Raw genomic sequence first — 20,348 nt, 5'->3', positions numbered from 1 at the left:
CCTCAACTTCCTTATTTCAGAGAAAAAACTCTTTCACGATAAGAAATGGCCTCCTCTTCAAGAAAATCTATTTCATCAAAGAACAAAGACAAAGCTGATGATGCTGCTCCCCCCTACGGTGAATACCATTGTCCCAAAGGGCCTAATTACCACCAAAGATTTCGAAGAGATATTTCTTTCTGCTAACTCTTATACATGGGTTGTTGGCAGATACCCTTCTTCCATCCGTCCTTCCAGTATTTTTGTTGTAAAGGAAGATTTTTGTTGCCATGATTTAGACATTATCGCTCCTGATCTGGTGGTGTGGGTAACCCTACACAAGGAGGATTTTACATGCTTTTACACGTATCTCTTTAGATTGGGAGGGTTTTCTCTGAGCGGGGAGCTTGATTATGTTATTATGGAGTTCCGTCTTCGCTTTCAGGTGTGTTTGGCTCAATTAGGTCCTTCCGTGTGGAGGACAATTGCTTGTCTTCAGTGCCTACACTAAAAGGGAGAGGAGCTATCCCTATCTCATGTGATGAACCTCTATTCCTCCAAAATATTCATGGGGGAATGATAAACTACAACAAACGCGGCCACCATGCCCTGTTATCTAGCATGGTTGATGAAAACAATCGTGGGTAGATGGAATGGTTTTTTGCAGTCACCACCATTGATATTATTCCGGTAACGGCTTCATCCTTTCCGGAATCAAGGAATCACACTCGTAAGCTCCTTGTTTAATATTTCTTTCATTAGAAGTTTTTTCTTATCCTTATCGACCCTCCTTATTTAGCTTGTTTCAGCAACCCAATGGATTGCACCTAGGGTTGATGGCTTGGACCAGTGGATCCAGAAAATCTTAGACGTTGCTATGTCCCAAAACCCACATGTTGAAAGAACTAGTCCTTAAATACAAGTGGAAGGCCAAAAATCATGGTAACATAGACTTATCTCGTCTTTGTTTTTTGTGTGAGGAAATTAATTAACCCTTTCTCCCTTTATTGAATTCAGGTCTACCCGCGGGCACGATTGTCATCCCAGAGGATGACATTTTGTCTGCACCTGCTAATGTGGCGAGACTGCTTCAGGAGCCACTTACTCGAACAGGTGTCTCTCAGCCTGCTTCGAGTGCAAGTATTTCTTCTTAGAGTCCCCGAATAGAGAACAAGCAACAAAAAACAAAGTACTCCTCCACAGCCGGAGGAAAGAATAAGTGGGCGAAGAATGCCGCCCCTATGTCGTATCCGAAGTTATGGTGATGAGTGCTCTATCCAGGCCATCAATAGACACCATAATGATCGACGATGATGGAGAATCTAGTGATAGGGGAGCTTCTCTACATAGAAAACGAAGATCCTTATCAACTCAACAAAATGCTCAACCTATTGAGTTAGCTACACCAACCGAATATGATGTCTCGGCTCTTTGGGGGGAGTTTGAGATGGTAGAAAATGCCAACTCCCGTTGCCCGATCCTAGTCGTTGCACCTGGTACTGTGAAGCTGAGTACAAGTCCCCTGCCATCTTTGGTTGATGAGTAACCAACAACCAGCACTACACTTGCCGCATCTGCTTCTCACCCTTCAACGCAATCAGCTTCATCACCTTCTTCACCCAATCTTAAATCAGCAACTGCTATATAATCTCCACCGGCCGCATCTGTTCGAGAAAGAGGATATTCCTCCTCCCCAATAACTAGTTCATGGGAATTTAGGGCAAAATTATGCTGCCCCCTTAGAAGATCCATAAAAGAGGACGAGCGTTACTCTCTCGGAATATACAGTCTCTATCGGGAGAGTGCTTGTTGAATAATGCCATGCACAACACCGCAGCGGTATATTATTCTTTTCCTTTGTCATTTCTTCTAACATTGATTTAGTATTATTTTTTGAATTTGCCTTTCTTGTTTCGTAGGCCAATTTCCTGGCTTCCGAGGGCCTTCAGAGGTTGATTTAGGAAAACGAGGAACTTAGCTCTGAGTGCGATAAACTTTTGGTCGAGTGGACCAAACTGCTACTCGCCTCTTTGAACTAGAAATCATAGTTGCTGAGGCTGTTGTGTTGGAGGCTCATTTGCAACAAAGTGAGAAAGAAGTGGAAACCCTTAACCAAGAGATTTCCCCGCTGAGGGTTCCAATTGAAGAGGTTAGGGCTAAATGGGTCAAAGTCCATAGTGTCGTTCTTGCTGCATCTGATCGCAAGGCTGTCGCCGCTGAAAGATCGAACAATTTGGAGGTAGCCTTGAACTTCAAAACTGAAGAGCTTGCCGATGTTGGGGTGAAATATGTCCAGTTGGAGGAGAAGTACAAGAGGACTATCGAGCATAACAGACTTTTCAGATCTACTATCTGCGATCTCGATGTTAGCCCCCAGTCCATGAGGTTCGCGCGGGAGAATATTTCTGCTGAGGTTCACCAACTTAAAGAAGAGCTTCAGCATCAAGCGACTTCCCTTATTGTTAAGAAATACATTACATGTATAGTATGAGGAGAAAACCCTTAGTAGAGGCGAAAGAAGGTGTCATAGATTTTGATGCAAAAATTGCTAAGGCTCTTGAGTTGGAGTTAGCCACAAAAAGGGGTCTTCCAGTCAGGCCTGATGCTACCGACTCTTCTGGTATCGATTCTGAGTTCTCGAGAACTGGAGATGAACAGGAAGGTGACAATGTTGAGGGCCAAGATGATGATGTCCAACATATCGAACCGACAGCGGATCAACCTACTTCCTCTAGGGGCACATATACTTCTCTTCATCCGGATTGCGGAGATGCAACAGTTTAGCTTTTCCTTTCTTTTCCCAACTTTTGTACTTGAGCCATTTCGGCACATTTATTGTGACTAAAAGTGTCTTTTTCTCAAGTATTACATGAGTCTTTCTGTGTTATTTTGTTTGAACATTTATGCAAGTTTTAATCTTTGCATTCTGTTTTGATTAAGTGTTTCCCACATGTTTTGCTGTTTGCGTCTAATTATGTAAGGTTGTGGGTGTGTTTTTCCCCAAAACCATTTTGATTTTGGGCACAAATTCTTCTTAAACCACCCTTTATCGTGAGGGTTTTAATAAGAGAGGGCCCTCTTAAGTTTACGATGCTCTTGAAGAGGACATCTCATGTTCATTACGTCACTAGCATTTGAAGTACTTGTTTAACTTTCAAATGACAAAATCAGTTAATTGTTCATATAAGAAACAAGATAGAAATAAAAAGACTTTACTTTTATTCCTTACGTTTTCAAAAAGTACATGAGCATTCGCTATGCTAAAAAGAGATTGCCATTTCTTTTGGCTATCCTGCACAACTTGTTTCTACAGGGCTAGCCGCGTAGTCCCCGGTCCCGATGATACAACTATGTTTTTGTTTTTATTTTCCGGTCGACATGGCAGTCATTGTTTCCGTATCCTCGTATCATTCACCCCAGTGTTTGAATGTGAAGGAAGCTAATTAGAACACTGGAAATTTTGCACATTCGAGGATTCCACTAATGAATTACTAGATAACCTTCAGTTCGATAATGAACTTTACTTCCCCTTAGGAATTTATGCTATCGAACAAAAGACTATCTAATAATCCTCTAGTGGTTTGCACTTGTGAACAGCCGGGTAACCTTGCTATTAAAATTATTATTACCTCGTTAAAAACCTTGCAAGAAATATCCAATTGGGACAAAAACTGAATGAAGGGAAAAAGAGTGTTGCACACACTTTTAGTACAAGTGATATTCATCAACAATAATATCTCTTGGGGTGTGTCACATTCCAATTGCTTTGCAAGTTTTCTCTACTATGATTCTCCAACTCGTACGAACTTTTCCCAGTGACAGCTGAAACCCTGCAAGGGCCTTCCAAGATTGGACCTAGCTTCCCTGTATTAAGTTCCCGAGTGTTTTGAGTAACATTCCTTATAAACAAGTCTCCTACTTTGAAATAACGGAGGTTGGGTGTTCGATTATAATATCTTTTCATTCTACTTTTGGGCTGCCATTCTTATATGTGCCAAATCCCTACATTCATCGAGTAGCTCCAAGTTGATTAACATTTCTTCATTGTTTGTCTCTTTATTTGCTTAGAAATATCTCAAGGTGGGCTCCCTTACTTCCACCAGGATTAAGGCTTCTGCTCTGTACTCAAGGACAAAACGAGTTTCTCCTGTGCTTGATTTGGCTGTTGTTCGGTATGCCCATAGCACTCCGAGTAGTTTCTCAGGCCACTTAACTTTTGCTGATTCCAAGCTCTTCTTGAGATTTTGTATAATCACTTTGCTCGCTGATTTTGCTTGACCATTTGCGCTCGAATGATAGGGAGAAAATGTGATTCATTTTATTTTCAAGTCTTCAAGAAACTTTGTGATCTTTGTACCTATAAATTGTGGCCCGTTATCGCAGGTTATCTCTTTTAGTATTTCAAATCTGCAAATTATGTTCTCCCATAACAAATCCACCACCTCATGTTCGCCGATCTTTTGATAAAGATCTATTTCAATCCACTTAGAAAAATAGCCAGTTCAAATTAAAAGAAATCTTACCTTACCAGGGGCTAGCGGCAGTGGTCTGATGATATCTATTCCCCACTTCATGAACAACCATGGAAATAGAACTGAGTGTAATAGTTTTGTTGGTTGATGTCTTAATGGTGCGTAGCGTTGAAACTTATCACATTTTTTGCATGAAAGTTTTGGCGTCTTGTTCCATTCGGGGCCAATAGTATCCTGGCCTTATCAGTTTTAGTACTAAGGAGTCTGCACCCGAATGATGTCCACATATCCCTTCGTGGACTTCTCGAATAACATAGTTAGCTTTGGAGGCTCCTAAGCATCGGGCCAGTGGGCCTTGAAAGGATTTCTCGTACAATTGGCCTCCTTTAAAGCTATACCCCATTGATTTAGCACGCAACTCCCGAGATGCCTTGGAGTCTTCTTTAAATTTCCCATGTTCAAGAGAATCAATGATCTCATTCCTCCAGTCCTAGACCAAATTGGTCGTATTTACCTCATAGTATCTATCTGCATCTAGAACCGAGTGCATGAGTTGCACTACCATCCCAAAATTGGATCCCTTCGCTTCTGTTGATGAACCTAGGTTAGCTAGTTCATCCTCTTCTGCGTTTTCTTCCCTTGAGATATGCGTAATTGACCTATCTTGAAATCGAGCAAGTAGGGCCTGAACCTTCATAATGTATTGTTGCATGTGCTCCTCTTTAGTTTCAAAGATCACATAGACTGGATTTACCACCCGCTGGTAGTCGCATTTGACTTCTATGACCTCGGAATCTAGTCCCCAAGCCAATTCAAGTCATGCAATCAAAGCTTTATACTCTGCTTTGTTGTTAGTCAAAGGGACTGTTCTTATGGACAACCTTAGGGTTTCTCTCTAAGGCGTGGTTAATACTATGCCAAGCCCGGACCCCTTTATATTAGAACCACCATCCATAAATAAGGTCCAAACTCTCGATATTCACTGTCAGGAATCCTAGACTGAAATTGTCCACAAAGTCGTCTAGCATTTGTGACTTAATCATAGTCCTAGATTTATACTCTATGTCGAATTCATTCATTTCGACAGCTCGTTTGGCAAATCTACCCAAGATTTAGGGTTTGTGAAGGATATTCCGCAAGGGAAAGCTGGTCAGCACGTCTATCGGGTGACATTGGAGGTAAGGCCTCAGCTTTCGAGCAGCGACTACAAGAGCTAAGGCCAGCTTTTCCAAATACAGGTAACATGTATCCACTCCGTTAAAATTCTACTAACTTAATAAATGGGAAATTGTGTACCTTCGTCCTCACAGACTAAAACGGTGCTTACCGCTACCTCCGAGACTGCTAGGTAGATTAACAATGTTTCCACTTCCTCTGGCTTGGATAGTAACGGAGGGCTTGACAAGTACCTTTTCAAATCTATCAAAGCCAGCTGGCATTCCAAGGTCCATTCGAAGGTGTTTTTTTTAGCGGCGCAAAGAAATGGTGGCATTTCTTTGATGATCGGGAAATGAACCTGCTCAAAGCGGCCAATCTCTATGTGAGCCTTTGAAATTCTTTCACGCTTGATAGCTGGTCCGGGATGTCTTTTATGTCATTAATCTTATCGGGGTTTACCTCAATCCCCCTTTGTGATACCAGAAACCCTAGGAAATTGCCGAAGCTGACCCCGAACGCGCACTTCTCGGGGTTAAGCTTCATGTTATGCTTCCTTAGGATGTCAAAATTTTCTTGCAAATGCTTAAGGTGATCACCTTCATTCAAAGACTTAACAAGCATCCATCTATATAAACTTCCATGGTTTTTCTTATCTGTTTTTCAAACATCTTATTTAAGAGTCATTGATATGTGGTTCCGACATTCTTTAGCACGAAGGACATCACATTATAGCAATATGCGCTGAAATTCGTTATGAACGAATATTTTTCTTAATCTTCCAGGTTCATCTTAATTTGGTTGTAACCGGAATAAACATCAAGGAAACTCATTAATTTGTGCCTGACCGTTACATAAATCATTTGATCTATGTTTGGCAATGGGAATGATTCCTTTGGGAACGCCTTATTCAAGTGCTTATAATCTACGCACATGAAAAATTTATTGTTCTTCTTAGGCACGACTACTACGTTAGCTAGCCAGTCTGAATACTTTACCTCTTGTATCAAACCAATATCAAGTAGGGGAGTTACCTCTTCTTTGATGAATTTATTCCTGGACTTTGTAATAGGGCATTTCTTTTGTCTTACCAGAGGAATGCTGGGATCCAAGCTTAACTTGTATACGGCCACTTCCGTTGGGATTCATGTCACATCTGCATGAGACCATGCAAAATAATCGGCATTATACTTAAGAAATTCAATAAATTTATAACTGATCTTGGGGTGCAACCCTGTTCCCAAGTGGAATTTCCTATCCAAGAACTTTTCAAACAGTGCAACTTATTCGAGGTCTTCCATTGTGGACTTCGTTGAGTCCGTCTCTTCTGATACCTGAAAATATCTTGGCACCTGATAAGATTCCAACACTTCTTCCCCCTCTTTATCTTCATTTGATTCAGGAGCAGGTGCTGGTTTGTGTAATTTCTATGTCGCATTCTCCTTCCATTTGCTATAGGAGACCAAAATCGCATTCATCTCCCTTGCTACCGGTTGATAGCCTTTTATCTATTTGATCCATTCGGGAGTTGGTATTTCAGCAACTGATGTTATGTTGATAGTACGGCCCTCATCTCGTACAACCACGGTCCTTCCCAGAATAATGTTATAACCTATATTATCCTCCACAACCTAGAAAAGGGTTGTCTTCATCACCCCCTCGGCATTTATGGGCAGCAGGATCTCTCCTCAGGTCGTTACACTTGCGAGGTTGAATCCGGCGAAGAGTTTTGTGGCCAGAATGATGCTTCCAGTAATTTTGGCTTGCTCTAATACTCTCTATTTTATTATATTGGCGAACTTCCTAGATCCACCAAAACATGTTTGCTTTTATAATCTAATACATTTAAAGATATTACTAGTACATCGTTGTGCAGTAGCAATAATCCATCTACATCTTCTTCCGTGAGAGTGATGTCGTCCTCAACAACTTCATAGAGCTTCTTATCATGGGTTACTATTACCTTCATATTTTTTGTTGTCGAAAAGTAACTTCGTTAATCTCGTTTCTCCCAAAAATCATGTTGATCGTCTGGTGCGGGGGATCTTCTCCTGTTTTTAAGGGGTCTGCATTGTCACTGTTATGACCGTAATAATTCTTGGCACGGGCACTTATGAATTCCCTGAGATAGCCATGTTTTAGTAAGGTATATGAGGGCAGTCCCCAGTCCGGTGGCCATTCGTCCCGTGGTATTCACACCACAAGTTAGGGTCCCTCTGGCAGGTATCGTACCTCATCGGCTTCGAAAACTGTGCTTCTTTAATGTTCCGCATAGCCAATACCAACTCTACTACACTGACAATGAAGTTGTATTCTGATAGCCTAGATTGGAAGGATCTCGAGAACCTGACATTTCTTTGTCCTACAACGATCTGTTGTTCTGACTGCGATCAATTCTTTTGTCGATAACGAACCTGTCTATCGACCAGAAACCTCTGTCACGTCCTTCGGCCCCTTTGTAGGGAAAAAACCGACCCCTTGAAGACCGCCTATTTGTGTTAAAATTGTCTTTTGATTTTTCTTTATTCTTCCCGACCTTTTGCCGACGCTGGGAAGACAAACTGATCATCTTCAATCCTTATCTTGGACTCGTATCGATTGTGAACATCCTCCCAACTCGTCGCTTGTAGCTCAAGCAAGTTTTCCTTCAATTTTCAAGAAGCATCAGAACTTCTCAGACTCAGATCCTTGGTAAATGCTTCAGCCACCGATTAATCCGGAACCGCGGGGAGCAACATTCTTTCCCTTTGGAACTGGGTGATGAATTCCCGTAGCAACTCGGACTCTCCTTGTGCGATTCTAATTATGCCGGACTTTCGGGCTTACACCTTTTTAACCCCTAGCATGGGCCTTAATAAAAGAATCCGCGGGCATCTCTAAGGAATTTATGGACTTCTCGAGCAACAGCGAATACCACGTCAAGGCTCCCATCGTGAGAATCTCCCCGGACATCTTTAGTAAAATAGATTCAATCTCATGGGGAGTTAAATCTTTCCCCTTCACCACCGTTGTATAGGTGGTAATGCGCTCCTCAAGGTCCGAAGTACCATCATATTTCAGCACGCCAGGCATTTTAAACCGCTTCGAAATTTATTTTGGTGCCGCGCTTGGTTTGTATGGCTACCTAGTATACTTTTTGAGTCTGGCACTTTCGGCACCGGTGGAGCACCCAGGATTTGGTCCATGCAGGCGTTCACTTCCCTCATAAACCATAAGAGTTCGCTTTTGAAGGGATCACTCTCGATGGTTTGACTGGACCCTCTCCCCCGACTCTATCGAAGCCGATCTCGCCCTTCGGGGTCTTGTTGTCGAACCTCTGCATTAATTGATTTGCAGGAGCACTGGGAGGAACTGGACCACATCCATTCGCGTTATTGGATGCACTCGACAATGCTTATTTTAGTTGTGTCATGACCTTATCCTGTCGTGTGAGATGGCCTAGAATGACCTCTTGTTTCTCTTGCAGGACCCTTACCGCTTCAACAACATGCTCCTCTTCAGTATCATCAGCGATTGCCTCCCAAAAATGATTCGGGTACCGTCTGTCGTGGATCGACGTGGCATAACTCCACTCATTGCGGGTATCGTTGATTGAATCCTTACGCTGAGGCTGGTCTCCTTCGGCCTCAAGATTGTGTGTGTTAGTAACACCATTATTTTCCATTTTTTGTGATTTTGCTAAGAACAAATAATCAAAACACGTTAGTAAAAGAGGCAAGGATCAACTTAATTACACGTCTGTCTAGGCCCCATGGTGGACGCAAAACTCTTTACCCATAAAATGATATAGTTGAATTTATGCGTGTTTTCTAGACAAGTGAATTAATTCGATCTTGAAATAGTAAAAAAATTGAAGAAATATGCAATATTTAGCCTTGAGATGAATATGAAATAGCAGAAATATTAGTTCCGGGAGCAATGTTTCCGGGCATAACAGCAACGAAATCAAAAAGTAAGAAGGTAAAGTTGTATAAAGCTTTGAATAGATTATAGCATAATTTTGCTAGAAAATTCCTCTCTTTACAATGATAGCAGAGCTCACTGTTCTGCACCTAGGGAACAAGGTCCTAGGATCATGCCCCTCTTTAATGTCAATTATGAGGGTCATTAAGAATGTGTAACGGCGGGCATGAATGATAAATTCTTTGTAACGTCCAGCGTATTAAATGCTGCAGAATATTCTCCATTAAACGCTACCGTGTGGCTGGCATTTTTTGCATCTTTATGAACATCTTTCTTTCCGATCACAAATGGAACAGTTGTCTTCGGTTTTAGCTACCCTCTACCTCCGGTTCCACGTGCCACTCTCTTGCACAATTACTTAGCATAGCATAATTTACCCTATACATTAATATAAATATTTACTTATTGTACAAGCCATCGCTTCATATACATATCCTTGCTAATTCAGGTCAAATAAGCAATTCATACAACTTTTATTTGAAACTTCGAAATATTCCATACTAAAAGCCTTTTGCAAACCTTAGGAACAAGAAGCAGAAGTAAATCGCCAGAAGTCCAACACCAAGAGAGATATCCGGTTGCATGTTTCTCTTAGGCAAAATGACTAGAGCCCAGAGCAAACCTACCATAAGAAATCCCAAAGTTTCACAGAGGAAAGGATCTTTGGGAAGCACATAAGAAACTGGATACTCCCACCATGATGCAAACACAAGGGAGACCCCCAAACCAATCAAAGTATTGAATAATGGGCCGGCGTAACAAGCCGAAATCGCCATTTGTTGCCCATCTTTTCCACCATTCAGTGCCATGGCAACGTTAGATATCAAATCCCCAGTTGAGTTACCCCAAGCTAGGACAGTGAGACCTAAAATTGAAGGGTTTATACCTATTATATATCCAAATGAGACGAGCAATGAAACCAATTCCTGTGCAAGAACATATGTCCATGTAATACTCATGAGAAACCCTCCAAGGAGCCAAATCAACAAGCATTCTTTTGGAGGGCTAGATTCTTTTGTAGACAAAAATGCAAGATTCCCTAGAATAAGCCCTACTAGAACTGATGTCATGCCAATGGCTAAGCTTGTCGGAGAATCCATGCCTTCACTTGAAACAGCTGCTGCCAGAATTGGTGCCAATGTTGCTGAAATTACAGCCATTGGCTTGGACCACTTGTCCTCACTAACGACAGGGATGGTCAGCCTTCTTGGCAAGTAAAGGGGAAAATCCAAAACACCAAGAAAACAATTTATGAACTTGCAGAAAGATGAGGAGGTACCAAAGATAGAGGAATTTATTTCTTCTGTGTGTTTCTCATTAGGACATAATTCAGAAGACTTTTCCTCATCAACACACCCTAACAATGCAACCCCAATCTCGTTATCCAATTCATCTTCTTTGTCCGTTGAATTCACATTTTCTGCTGCTTCATCCTTACTAAAGAAATGCATGGTGCAGACCACACAAATGTAAATGACATAAATAGATGAGAAACAAATCGCTATCCACAAATTAACCCTCCCGAAAACAATGATCCCAAGGAGACATGAGAGTGAAAAAATGATGAAAAGTACATCTCTAATGAAACTTGGCTTATCAATGGTTAGCCTATGGCTTGGCGATACGACTATACTTATGACTCCCACAACGACACAAGACACGAAAAATGCACCACCTAAAACACTGTTAAGCCCAACGCCGCCACTGCTGGATCGAGTGAAGGAGATGATACTAGAGATGACATCATTAGCACCATTTCCAAGAGGGAGAAGAGTGGTTCCAGCTATGGTAGGGGAAAGATTCATGACTTTGGATAAGCCTTCAGCAGAAGGGCAGAAATACTCAGCTGCTGTATTACCCAACAAATAAAACAACAAAACAAGCCATAAAAGCAGGAGAGTGTGCCCTAGTACTGGAGACCAACCTAGGATGCAGTAGAAGAACTCGAGATAATTCACATACCCTTTTCCAGAGCACGAAGTACTTGATTTTATGTAGGCACATTTAGATTGTGAATCAATTAGTTTGTATAAGTCAGAGCAGTCATTAATTTTAGTTTTCGATAAATGGACGTGTGTTTGGGATTGGCTAAACCCATTGAAAGTGAGAGTGTAAAGCAAGAGTATAAAGAGGAAAGAGGTGTTGAAAAATATAGAAAGAGCTGACCTGGGCTTGAAATAGAAAGGAAAAAAATCCATTAGAAAGTATGGAAGATAAGAAGAGCAGATCTGTAAGGAATAAAATGGCCTCACCTTTATATGTTTAACTTTTAGCTAAACTAAACTAATTATGTTAAGTTTGGCAAATTTAGTGTCCAAATGTGAACTTCATATATTCGCAACATGAAGCACACCGCCAGTATATGTGCGTGACATGATTTTTTATTTTTTTTCTACATTTAATTACTGTAAGTCATTATAAGTTAGTTTATTGTAAGAAGTGATCTAAAAACTTGTCTTTGTATTTGTTTTTTTCTATTTAGTCCTTTGAGAACTTGAACTTTTATATAGACACAGTACTTGACATCACTAGTATATATATTTTATACTTTCGTTCTTAGGACTGATATCAAAAGACGTAAGTTGGTCTTATTTCTTGTCTTTTTAATTTCATTGAAAAAGATGTAAGTATATGTATTTAATTACGAAACCCACGAATCACGTAAAGTCTACTACAATTTTATAAAATTACATTATTTTTCTCAAGACGATGATATGTGGTCCTGATCACACTCCATTCTGCACCGCTATCACATAACTCTCCCCCATCAGAGGTTTACTTACCACTAAAACTCAGAATCTTGTTTGCTTATATTTGGTTTCAAATAGCATTTTTGTTACAATAATCCTTATTATGATTACAACCTATTTTTCTACAATGACTATCTTGTTTTTTTTTTCTCACTATGACACTAGATTAGCACTTTATGCGAATAAAGCGTTTACAAGCTAACAAACCGATGAACTGCTCCAACATTGGGAGTTCTTATTGCTACAGTTTGGCGTCCAAAATTTCTCATGAACTTCTGTTTCTGTTCTATTGCTTTTTTCAACTCTGATTTGTTGATTATTGAGATTTTGATGGTTAACAAAATTTGTTTAGATGCAATGTTCAAAGAACTAGGTCCTCAACATAGCTGTTTAACTGTTCTAAGAACCAGCTCCTCAGGGTAAAGGACCGGCTCCTCTGGTTGATGATTGTACGTCTGTGCAAGACAATAACCTTATCTCAAAGTTATCCAGGTCCGAGTTTGATGGAAGAAGGCTGCTACATGTGATAAGAGTTGTTTCCCACGAAGATACGAATAAATCAGTAAGAGACAAGGATCCCAAAACTTTTGGAGTCCTTGGAACAGTAGGGGTCCTATCAAACGAGAAGCTGACTATGCATAGGACTCCAAGAAGATCCTGAAGTACAGACGTTTAAATACTATCTATTTTGAACTTCTGAGATTATCCTTTTACGCATCAACTGAAGAACTACATTTTGCTCACTCTAGTCGGGTATCAGTGTTGTGTTCTTCTTGAGTCCGTCTAGTAAATGTATTTTAGAAAATTGAGTTGTAATCAAAGTGTCACAAACAATTAGTGAGTTGGAGTGAGTGTTTCCATTACAAGTTAGAGTAACTTGTAAATCAAATAATCGTAGTAGGAGTACTAGAGAGTATTAAATTACTGTCTTGCCGAGAAATATTATCTACAAAGTGTCCTCTTGCATCTCTGCCCATGATATATGGAGGATCTTGGAAGCTGACTTTGGAGAAGAAAATATTGAAGTGGCATTGATGGCAATTAAAGAAACCCAAACAGAAGAAGTGATAGTAATAATAGCCATGAGCGATTTAGAAACTGAATATGAAACAAACCAGTTTAAGTATCTTTAACTTAAAAGAAAATATTCATGCTATGTCTAAAAAATAACTGATGGCTATAATTGTGACCATGATGAGTGAAATGGATAAAATGAGTTATGGAAATGATCAGTTAATAAGCAATCGTTCATGTGTAAAACTTGATCTCAAAGTGCTTGAATATGACAAATCTAATCTAGAGGGATATGTCAAAGACCTTAAGAACCAAGTTCTTTAGCTCACTTCTAAGAATGAGAAGTCTCCTGATATACATGGTAAGGGAAAAATGAGTGATCTGCAGGATAAGTTTGAAAAAGAATTAAAAGGGGTTAAAGATAATCTTTATGATGCTGAATGTAGGAATGAAGTATTGCAAGAAAATCTAAAAAAGTTTAATTATGAACTATCTAGACTAAGCAAATGACATAGATCTTCAGATGCCTTTAATTAGCTGAATAAAAACTACAGCTCAAACAAATCATGAATTGGCTACAGAAAACTTGTTCCCATTTTTTATCCAAAGTATGTAGAAATTTCTGATAATAAAATATGCACTCGTTGGGGAATCGTAGGAAACTTTAGAGATACTTGTCCTGCCTTAATTTATGCTCAGTTTAGAAACACCTTTGGTATTGCTAAAAATTTAAAGAAGGAGGGGGAGCCAAAAGCCAAGCCTTTTGTCCATACTAAGTAGATTAAGATTAATAAGAAAGTGGCTTCTATTTCTCTTCCCTTCTGGTTAAGAAGTGATATGATTCATCCTTTTACAAATAAAGAGGGACTCAAGCTTGTCTAAGTTCCCAATACTAACTTATAATTTCTGGTGCATGCTAAAGTGAGAGGGAACAATCAAGATTGGTATCTAGATAGCTCAAGATATATGACTGGATAAAAGAAAAACTTTATCTCACTGACAGCCTTCCAAGAAGGGAGTGTGTCATTTGGAAGTGGGAAAAAGGGCCAGAGAACAGATATTGGCAAGGATGGTAAGTCACTCTCTCATGCTATAGAAGATGTTTATTATATGGTATGTCTTAAACACAATCTTCTTAGCATTTCTCAAATGTGTGACAAAGGAAATGAAGTAAAATTCAATTCCAAAATTTGCATTGTCACTAAGCTTGATACTGATGAAGTTGAATGGAAAGGTAATAGACATAATAATGTTTACAATATATTTATTATCTCTTTCCCAAAATGAGCACATATGCTTAAGTGTAGTGGAAGATTGTCCACTGCTATAGCATATAAGACTGGGTCATGCCAGCTTTTCTCAACTCAACAAGTTTCCAGCAAAGGACTCGGTCCTTGATCTACCAAAAGTTGAGTTCTCCTCAGACAAGGTTTGTGATGCATGTGTTAAAGGAAAACATGTAAGGTCACCTTTTAAATTTTAAAAGGTTATCAGCACCTTCAAACCTATGGAACTCCTTCACATGGATCTTTATGGACCCATGAGAATGAGGAGTAAAGGAGGTAAGAGGTTTGTTTTTGTCATTGTAGATGATTTCTTCAGGTATATATGGACTCTGTTTTTGGGATCTAAAGATGAAACTTTTGATGTTTTCTACGTATTTGTCAAAACAATTCAACAGATACTAGGTTTTAATATATTAAGTATAAGAACAGACCATGGAACTGAATTTGAAAATTCCAAATTCCTTGAGTTCTATAACTCACATGGTATTGATAATAATTTCTCTGCACCTAGAACTCTACAACAAAATGGGTTTGTAGAAAGAAAGAATAAATCATTAGAAGACATAGGACCATCCTGATTGCTAGTAGGCTATCTAAGAGTTTCTAGATTGAGGTAGTTAATGATGCCTGTTACTTGATGAACAGATGCATGGTTAGACTTATTCTTGAGAAAACTCCCTATGAGTTACTTCGAGGGAGAAATCCCGACATCATTCACCCTAGATCACTTGGGTGTAAATGTTTTGTGTATAATAATGGCAAAGAAGCTCTAGGTAAGTTCGATAACAGAAGTGATGAGGGAACTTTCTTGGTTAATTTTCGCATAGTAAGGCCTATAAAGTTTTTAATAAAATAACTATGTGTGCAGAAGAAAATATTCATGTTATTTTCGTATGAATCTAACAATTTGGATGAAAAAGGTTTGTAGGATAAAAACTATGACATAGGACTCACTGGTGATTGAGCTCATGACGAATCTGAACCTCAATCTGAATATGGATCAGGAGACTACAAAGAAATTGACAATGATCACAAGGAATAAGAGGAAGAAAGAACTACTCGGACTGCTAACCAGAGTGATGAAGCTATACCTACTGAACATGTTCCTTTGGGTCACTCCTTGGGTGAACTTCTCTGGGTATGCATATCAAATCATGGAAACATTAAAGTTCACATCCTCTTGAGAACATCATCTATGATCTAAATGCAGGAGTGTGGACCGGGTCATCTTTGAGAAATCTATGTGCACTTACAGCATTTCTCTAATAGGTTGAACTGAAGACCGTCAAAGAAGTTCTAAAGGATCTAGATTGGATTATAGCCATGCAAGAGGAGCTAAATCAGTTTGAATGAAGTAAGGTCTGGCACTTAGTACAAAACCCAAGAACAGAACTGCCATAGGTACCAGATGGGTGTTCAGAAACAAGCTGGATGAATAAGGAAATATCACAAGGAACAAGGCCAAACTGGTGGTTCAGGGATACAATCAAGAGGATGACATTGACTATGATGAGACATTTTCACTTGTAGCTAGAATGGAAGCTATAAGAATTCTAATGGCCTTTGCTGCACATATGGAGTTCACCTTATATTAGATGGATGTAAAGAGTGCATTCTTGAATGGTTATCTGAAAGAGGAAGTGTTTGTCAAATACCTCTCAGGTTTAAAAGTGAAGAATTTCCTAACTATGTGTTCAATGTGGGATTGTGTGCAAGATTTCAGGCAAATCCCAATGAGTCTCACTTGAAGGTTGCCAAGAGGGTACTAAGATATCTCAAGGGGACTCCTGACCTATGCCTTTGGTATCCCATAGGGTATAAATTTGATCTAGTTGGTTAATGTGATTCTGACTAAAGGTTTTCACGTTGCCAAGAAAAATATTTCATGAACCGCTCATTTTCTATGTTCTTGTCTGGTGTCTTGGGGAACAAAGAAGAAAAAGTCATTGGCCTTATCCACAACCGAGATTGAATATGTGGCAGCAACATCCTACTATGCTTAGTTTCTATGGATAAGACAACAACTCATTGTTGATTGTGTTCTCATTTTCTGTAACAACACTAGTGCTATAAACACTGCTAAAAATTCATGTCAGCACAAGAGAAGCAAGAACATTGACATTAGGCACCATTTTCTCAGAGACAATGTTAAAAAGAGGGATATCTCAATTAATATTTATAAAATTGAAGATCAAATTGCAGATATTTTTACTAAAGCTCTGAGTAGGGATCACTTTAAAAGTAACAGACTAGAACTAGGTCTAATTAATACTTCTAACTAGTTGAACCCTAATGATTGTCTAGAAAAGGTATAATTAAATGTAGATAGTCAAGTACAATGTGTTTGATTCATACCCGTGCTTGTACTAAGCACACACACCTGCCTAGAAAAATCTGGCTGATAACTATGTTGTGTGATAGTAATGTGTAGTGCTCGAACTTTATTGCAAAAACAAGTAAGGAGTTGGTTCTTCCATTCAGTTACGTGCTATCTTGTCTTAATTCACTGGGACTTAATAACCAAAATTATTGCTATACTCAGACTTCTAATCATGTTAGCATCACTTCTAGTTGTCATCAAGTCAAAGAGTAAGGGGGAATCCTAAAGGAATTAGAGTTTAATTACTCCTAAAATCTTAATAGTCAAAGTAACCGTTATAAGAGTCTCGTTAGAGCTCAAATTTGATCATCCTCTCTCTTCTAGTCAAATCAGGAGTAACATCTTTAAAAGCCCCTTATGACCAGCTTCTCAAACCTTACTGTTTCTCTCAAACCCTAAGCAAGAATTAAGAACTAATTCTCTCTTCTACCTTTATTGATTTTCTTCACTGATCACCATGCCTAAATCAAGCCAAACCCCCTTCTAAATCCAAATTATCATCCAAGACTGAAGCCAAATCAAAGAACAAGAAGCCCAAATCAAAGAAAAGTGTCAAACCATCAAGTGAACCCACACCAAAACCTGATCTTTCTCCATCGATATCCTCCATTGTACCTATACCATCATCTAATGTTCTTGTTGCTATTACCATCCCCACCTCCACTACACCTTCACTTCCAAAACCAACCACTCATGCATCTATGCTTACTATGAAAAATACCTCTAAGTCAACCTAGATCAATGCTACTCCAAGAAAATTTGTCAAGAATGTCAAGGTAGTGCCTGATGCTACTATTCAAGTAGACATAGTGGTCAAGAAAGCTATGGTTCTGGGGGAATTAGTGTCAATCATTACAAGCCAAGTACAACCCTCTCTTTTAAAATTAGATGTTCGGTTATCTTTGATAGATGTCGCACCCAGACACTCTTCTACCCACAAGTGATTAATCAGGTGGAGGAACTCACTGTAGAAAAGAGTACAGGAAATCTGGAGAAAGAGGTAAATACCACTACTGTGGTGCCTGTGGTTGAGGGGGGCTAACAACAAGTGCCAAAGGAGGCATCTGATGGTCTTTCATTCAGTTGGACGGAGGATGAGGATGACAATGGGGGTTAAAAGGAAGGAGGAGTTATGTGAAGTCATGAGGAACATACTTCTCATGACATAGCTAATGAAGATGAAGAGTGAGAATGAGGGAGATTCTAGTGAAGAGAAGGAGAGTGAGATAGAAGATAGGAAAGGTGAACAAGTGGATGATTCTGCAGAAGAAGAAAAGACTAGTGAATAAGAGGATAACTCTAAGAGTGACGGTGAGGATCAAGAAAAGGAAAGTGGGAGTGAAGGAGTGGATGAAGAAAGTGAGGAAGAGAATGAGAATATGAGTGAGGAATCTGAAGGCTCTATGGCCTTTGGGAACAATGTCATAGCCCCTTCAGAAGGAGCAAGTGGAGAGAAAGGGACTGAAGAACCTGGGTCCTTATTAACTCCTTTCACTGGAGATGAGGAGGTCAGTAGTGATAAAGATGACTTTACCTCCTCTGAGGTAGGGAATAAACTAGGAAGACTCCTATGAAAGAAACAAAGTCTGCAGTCCTAATAAGGGAAAAAGTGGCTCCTTCAGCTAGGACTCCTCTTATAAGGAGTAAAAGAAAGGGTTGGTGCATAGATCATTAAGGAGTCTTGAGGTGCCAAGACGCCAAATAAGCAAGATTCAATTGTGCAACCTGTGATTGAGTCGGATGGAGAAGATGAGTCTAAGTCTGCTTTGCCAGAAAAGTCCTCTAAACAAAATAGATAGGTGGTCAAAGCTATAAAAACTGCTACCCCATCTACAAAGGCCAGTAGAGCAAAGAATAGAAAGAATATGCCAACTGTGGTTGATAGACTTATAAAGTTCAAAAATAGAAAGTGCTAAATGAGAAAATTCTTGCAAACACTGATGAATAAAGGATGGCTCAACTGGTTGAAAACTTGAGCTACAGTGATGGAAGCACATGTTTGTCAAAGCTTTTCCCCTTGTATGTGTTCCTGTTGCGGTGGAGTTCTATGCAAACTTCTAATTTGATGGAAAAGTAGTCAAAGGTAAGGTAAGGGAGTTTGAAATGGAGTTTGATATAGAGGAGCTGGAGATGCTTCTGAATATTTCCTCTTTAGGATTTGACAATTATCTGAAGAAAAGGTGGTCAGCCATAGATAATGATGTTGACACTGGAATTGTGGTCATAAGGAAGTTCTCCCAAAATTTTGAACTGAATGCTCTCTAGAAGGTATACAAGACTGATATAACCCCTTCTACAAGGTGCAATTTGACTTTGTCAATTCCTGCATTCTGTAAAGGTTTGAGAGAAGGCATGAAGCTACCCTATTAGGCATGGTTGTAATGGAACTGCTTGACACTGGTAAACCTATAAATCTCCCTAGCTTGATGATTTAGCATATGGCAAGGGCTACAAACACTTCCAAGCCTAAGCATGTTATACCTTATGGGTTCATGTTGACTGAGCTATTTGACAAGCTCAATATTATCTTGCTTGATCTTAAGTATGGAAATCACAGTGATGTCTTAGATTTTGTTACCCTCAAGTAGTGTGGCTATGAAGAGATTAAGGTTAGGGGATCAACAAGATCTGCTATTCTACTTGGAAGTAGTAGGGGCAGCAAAGCTTAGTAAGAGGTTGGAGTTGGTTGTTGAAGAGAATACCATGATTCGTTAGGACAATGATGAGCTGAGAAAAGAAAATAAGCATCTTAGGGAAAAGCTTAGAAGATATTGGGAAGTTCATGCCCAACAGATTTCCACTCTTGTGAAAGCATTGACCCCCTCTACTTTTCTCCCATGAACATGTTTCTTCCTAGTGTCCTTAGTTTCCTTTGCTATCCAGTGATGCTTTACTTTTTTTCTTTCTGTTTTAGTCAGAGTAGCTTGCATTATGTTTAGTTTATTTTTTCTAATGGTTTAAGACAAGGCCTTGGGCTTCTTTTGGCACTACTAAATGACTTATTTTTTTACCGTTTTAATGTTTCATACAACATTTGATCATCAACCTAGTCTGTTTGCCATACTAATTCTTGAGGTTCTGCTAGAGCCTGTATGGCCTAGAATCTTACATTAACTATGCTTTATATGTCTAATATCTTTTTGTTGTTTCGATGATGCCAAAATGGGGAAGATAAGGTTGGGGTTGTGAATATGATGTGATTACCAGGTTCTAGTGTGTACAACGTTTATCATCATCAAAAAGGGGAAATTTGTTAAGTATTGAGATTTTGATGATTAAAAAAGTTTGTTTAGATGCAATGTTCGAAGAATCAGGTCCTCAACGTAGCTGCTTAACTGTTCTAAGAACC

At 39.4% G+C, this 20,348-nt stretch overlaps 1 protein-coding gene across 1 annotated transcript; it reads right to left on the bottom strand.

Annotated features, from left to right (window-relative positions):
- Window positions 1–10,069: 10,069 nt before the first annotated feature.
- On the bottom strand, window positions 10,070–11,374 carry LOC104225766 (cation/calcium exchanger 1). Its single transcript, XM_009777631.2, has one exon. The coding sequence runs from the start codon at window positions 11,372–11,374 to the stop codon at window positions 10,070–10,072; it is 1,305 nt and encodes a 434-aa protein (XP_009775933.2).
- Window positions 11,375–20,348: the final 8,974 nt, after the last annotated feature.

The sequence above is a fragment of the Nicotiana sylvestris genome, chromosome 2, assembly GCF_000393655.2.
Source record: "Nicotiana sylvestris chromosome 2, ASM39365v2, whole genome shotgun sequence".
Lineage (NCBI taxonomy): Eukaryota > Viridiplantae > Streptophyta > Magnoliopsida > Solanales > Solanaceae > Nicotiana > Nicotiana sylvestris.
Note: the sequence above shows the minus strand (reverse complement) of the source record. Positions and strands in the feature narration are given on the sequence as shown.

Coding starts and splice junctions, on each gene's coding strand:
- LOC104225766 (XM_009777631.2), bottom strand. CDS start 11,374: ATGAATCTTTCCCCTACCATAGCTGGAACCACTCTTCTCCCTCTTGGA.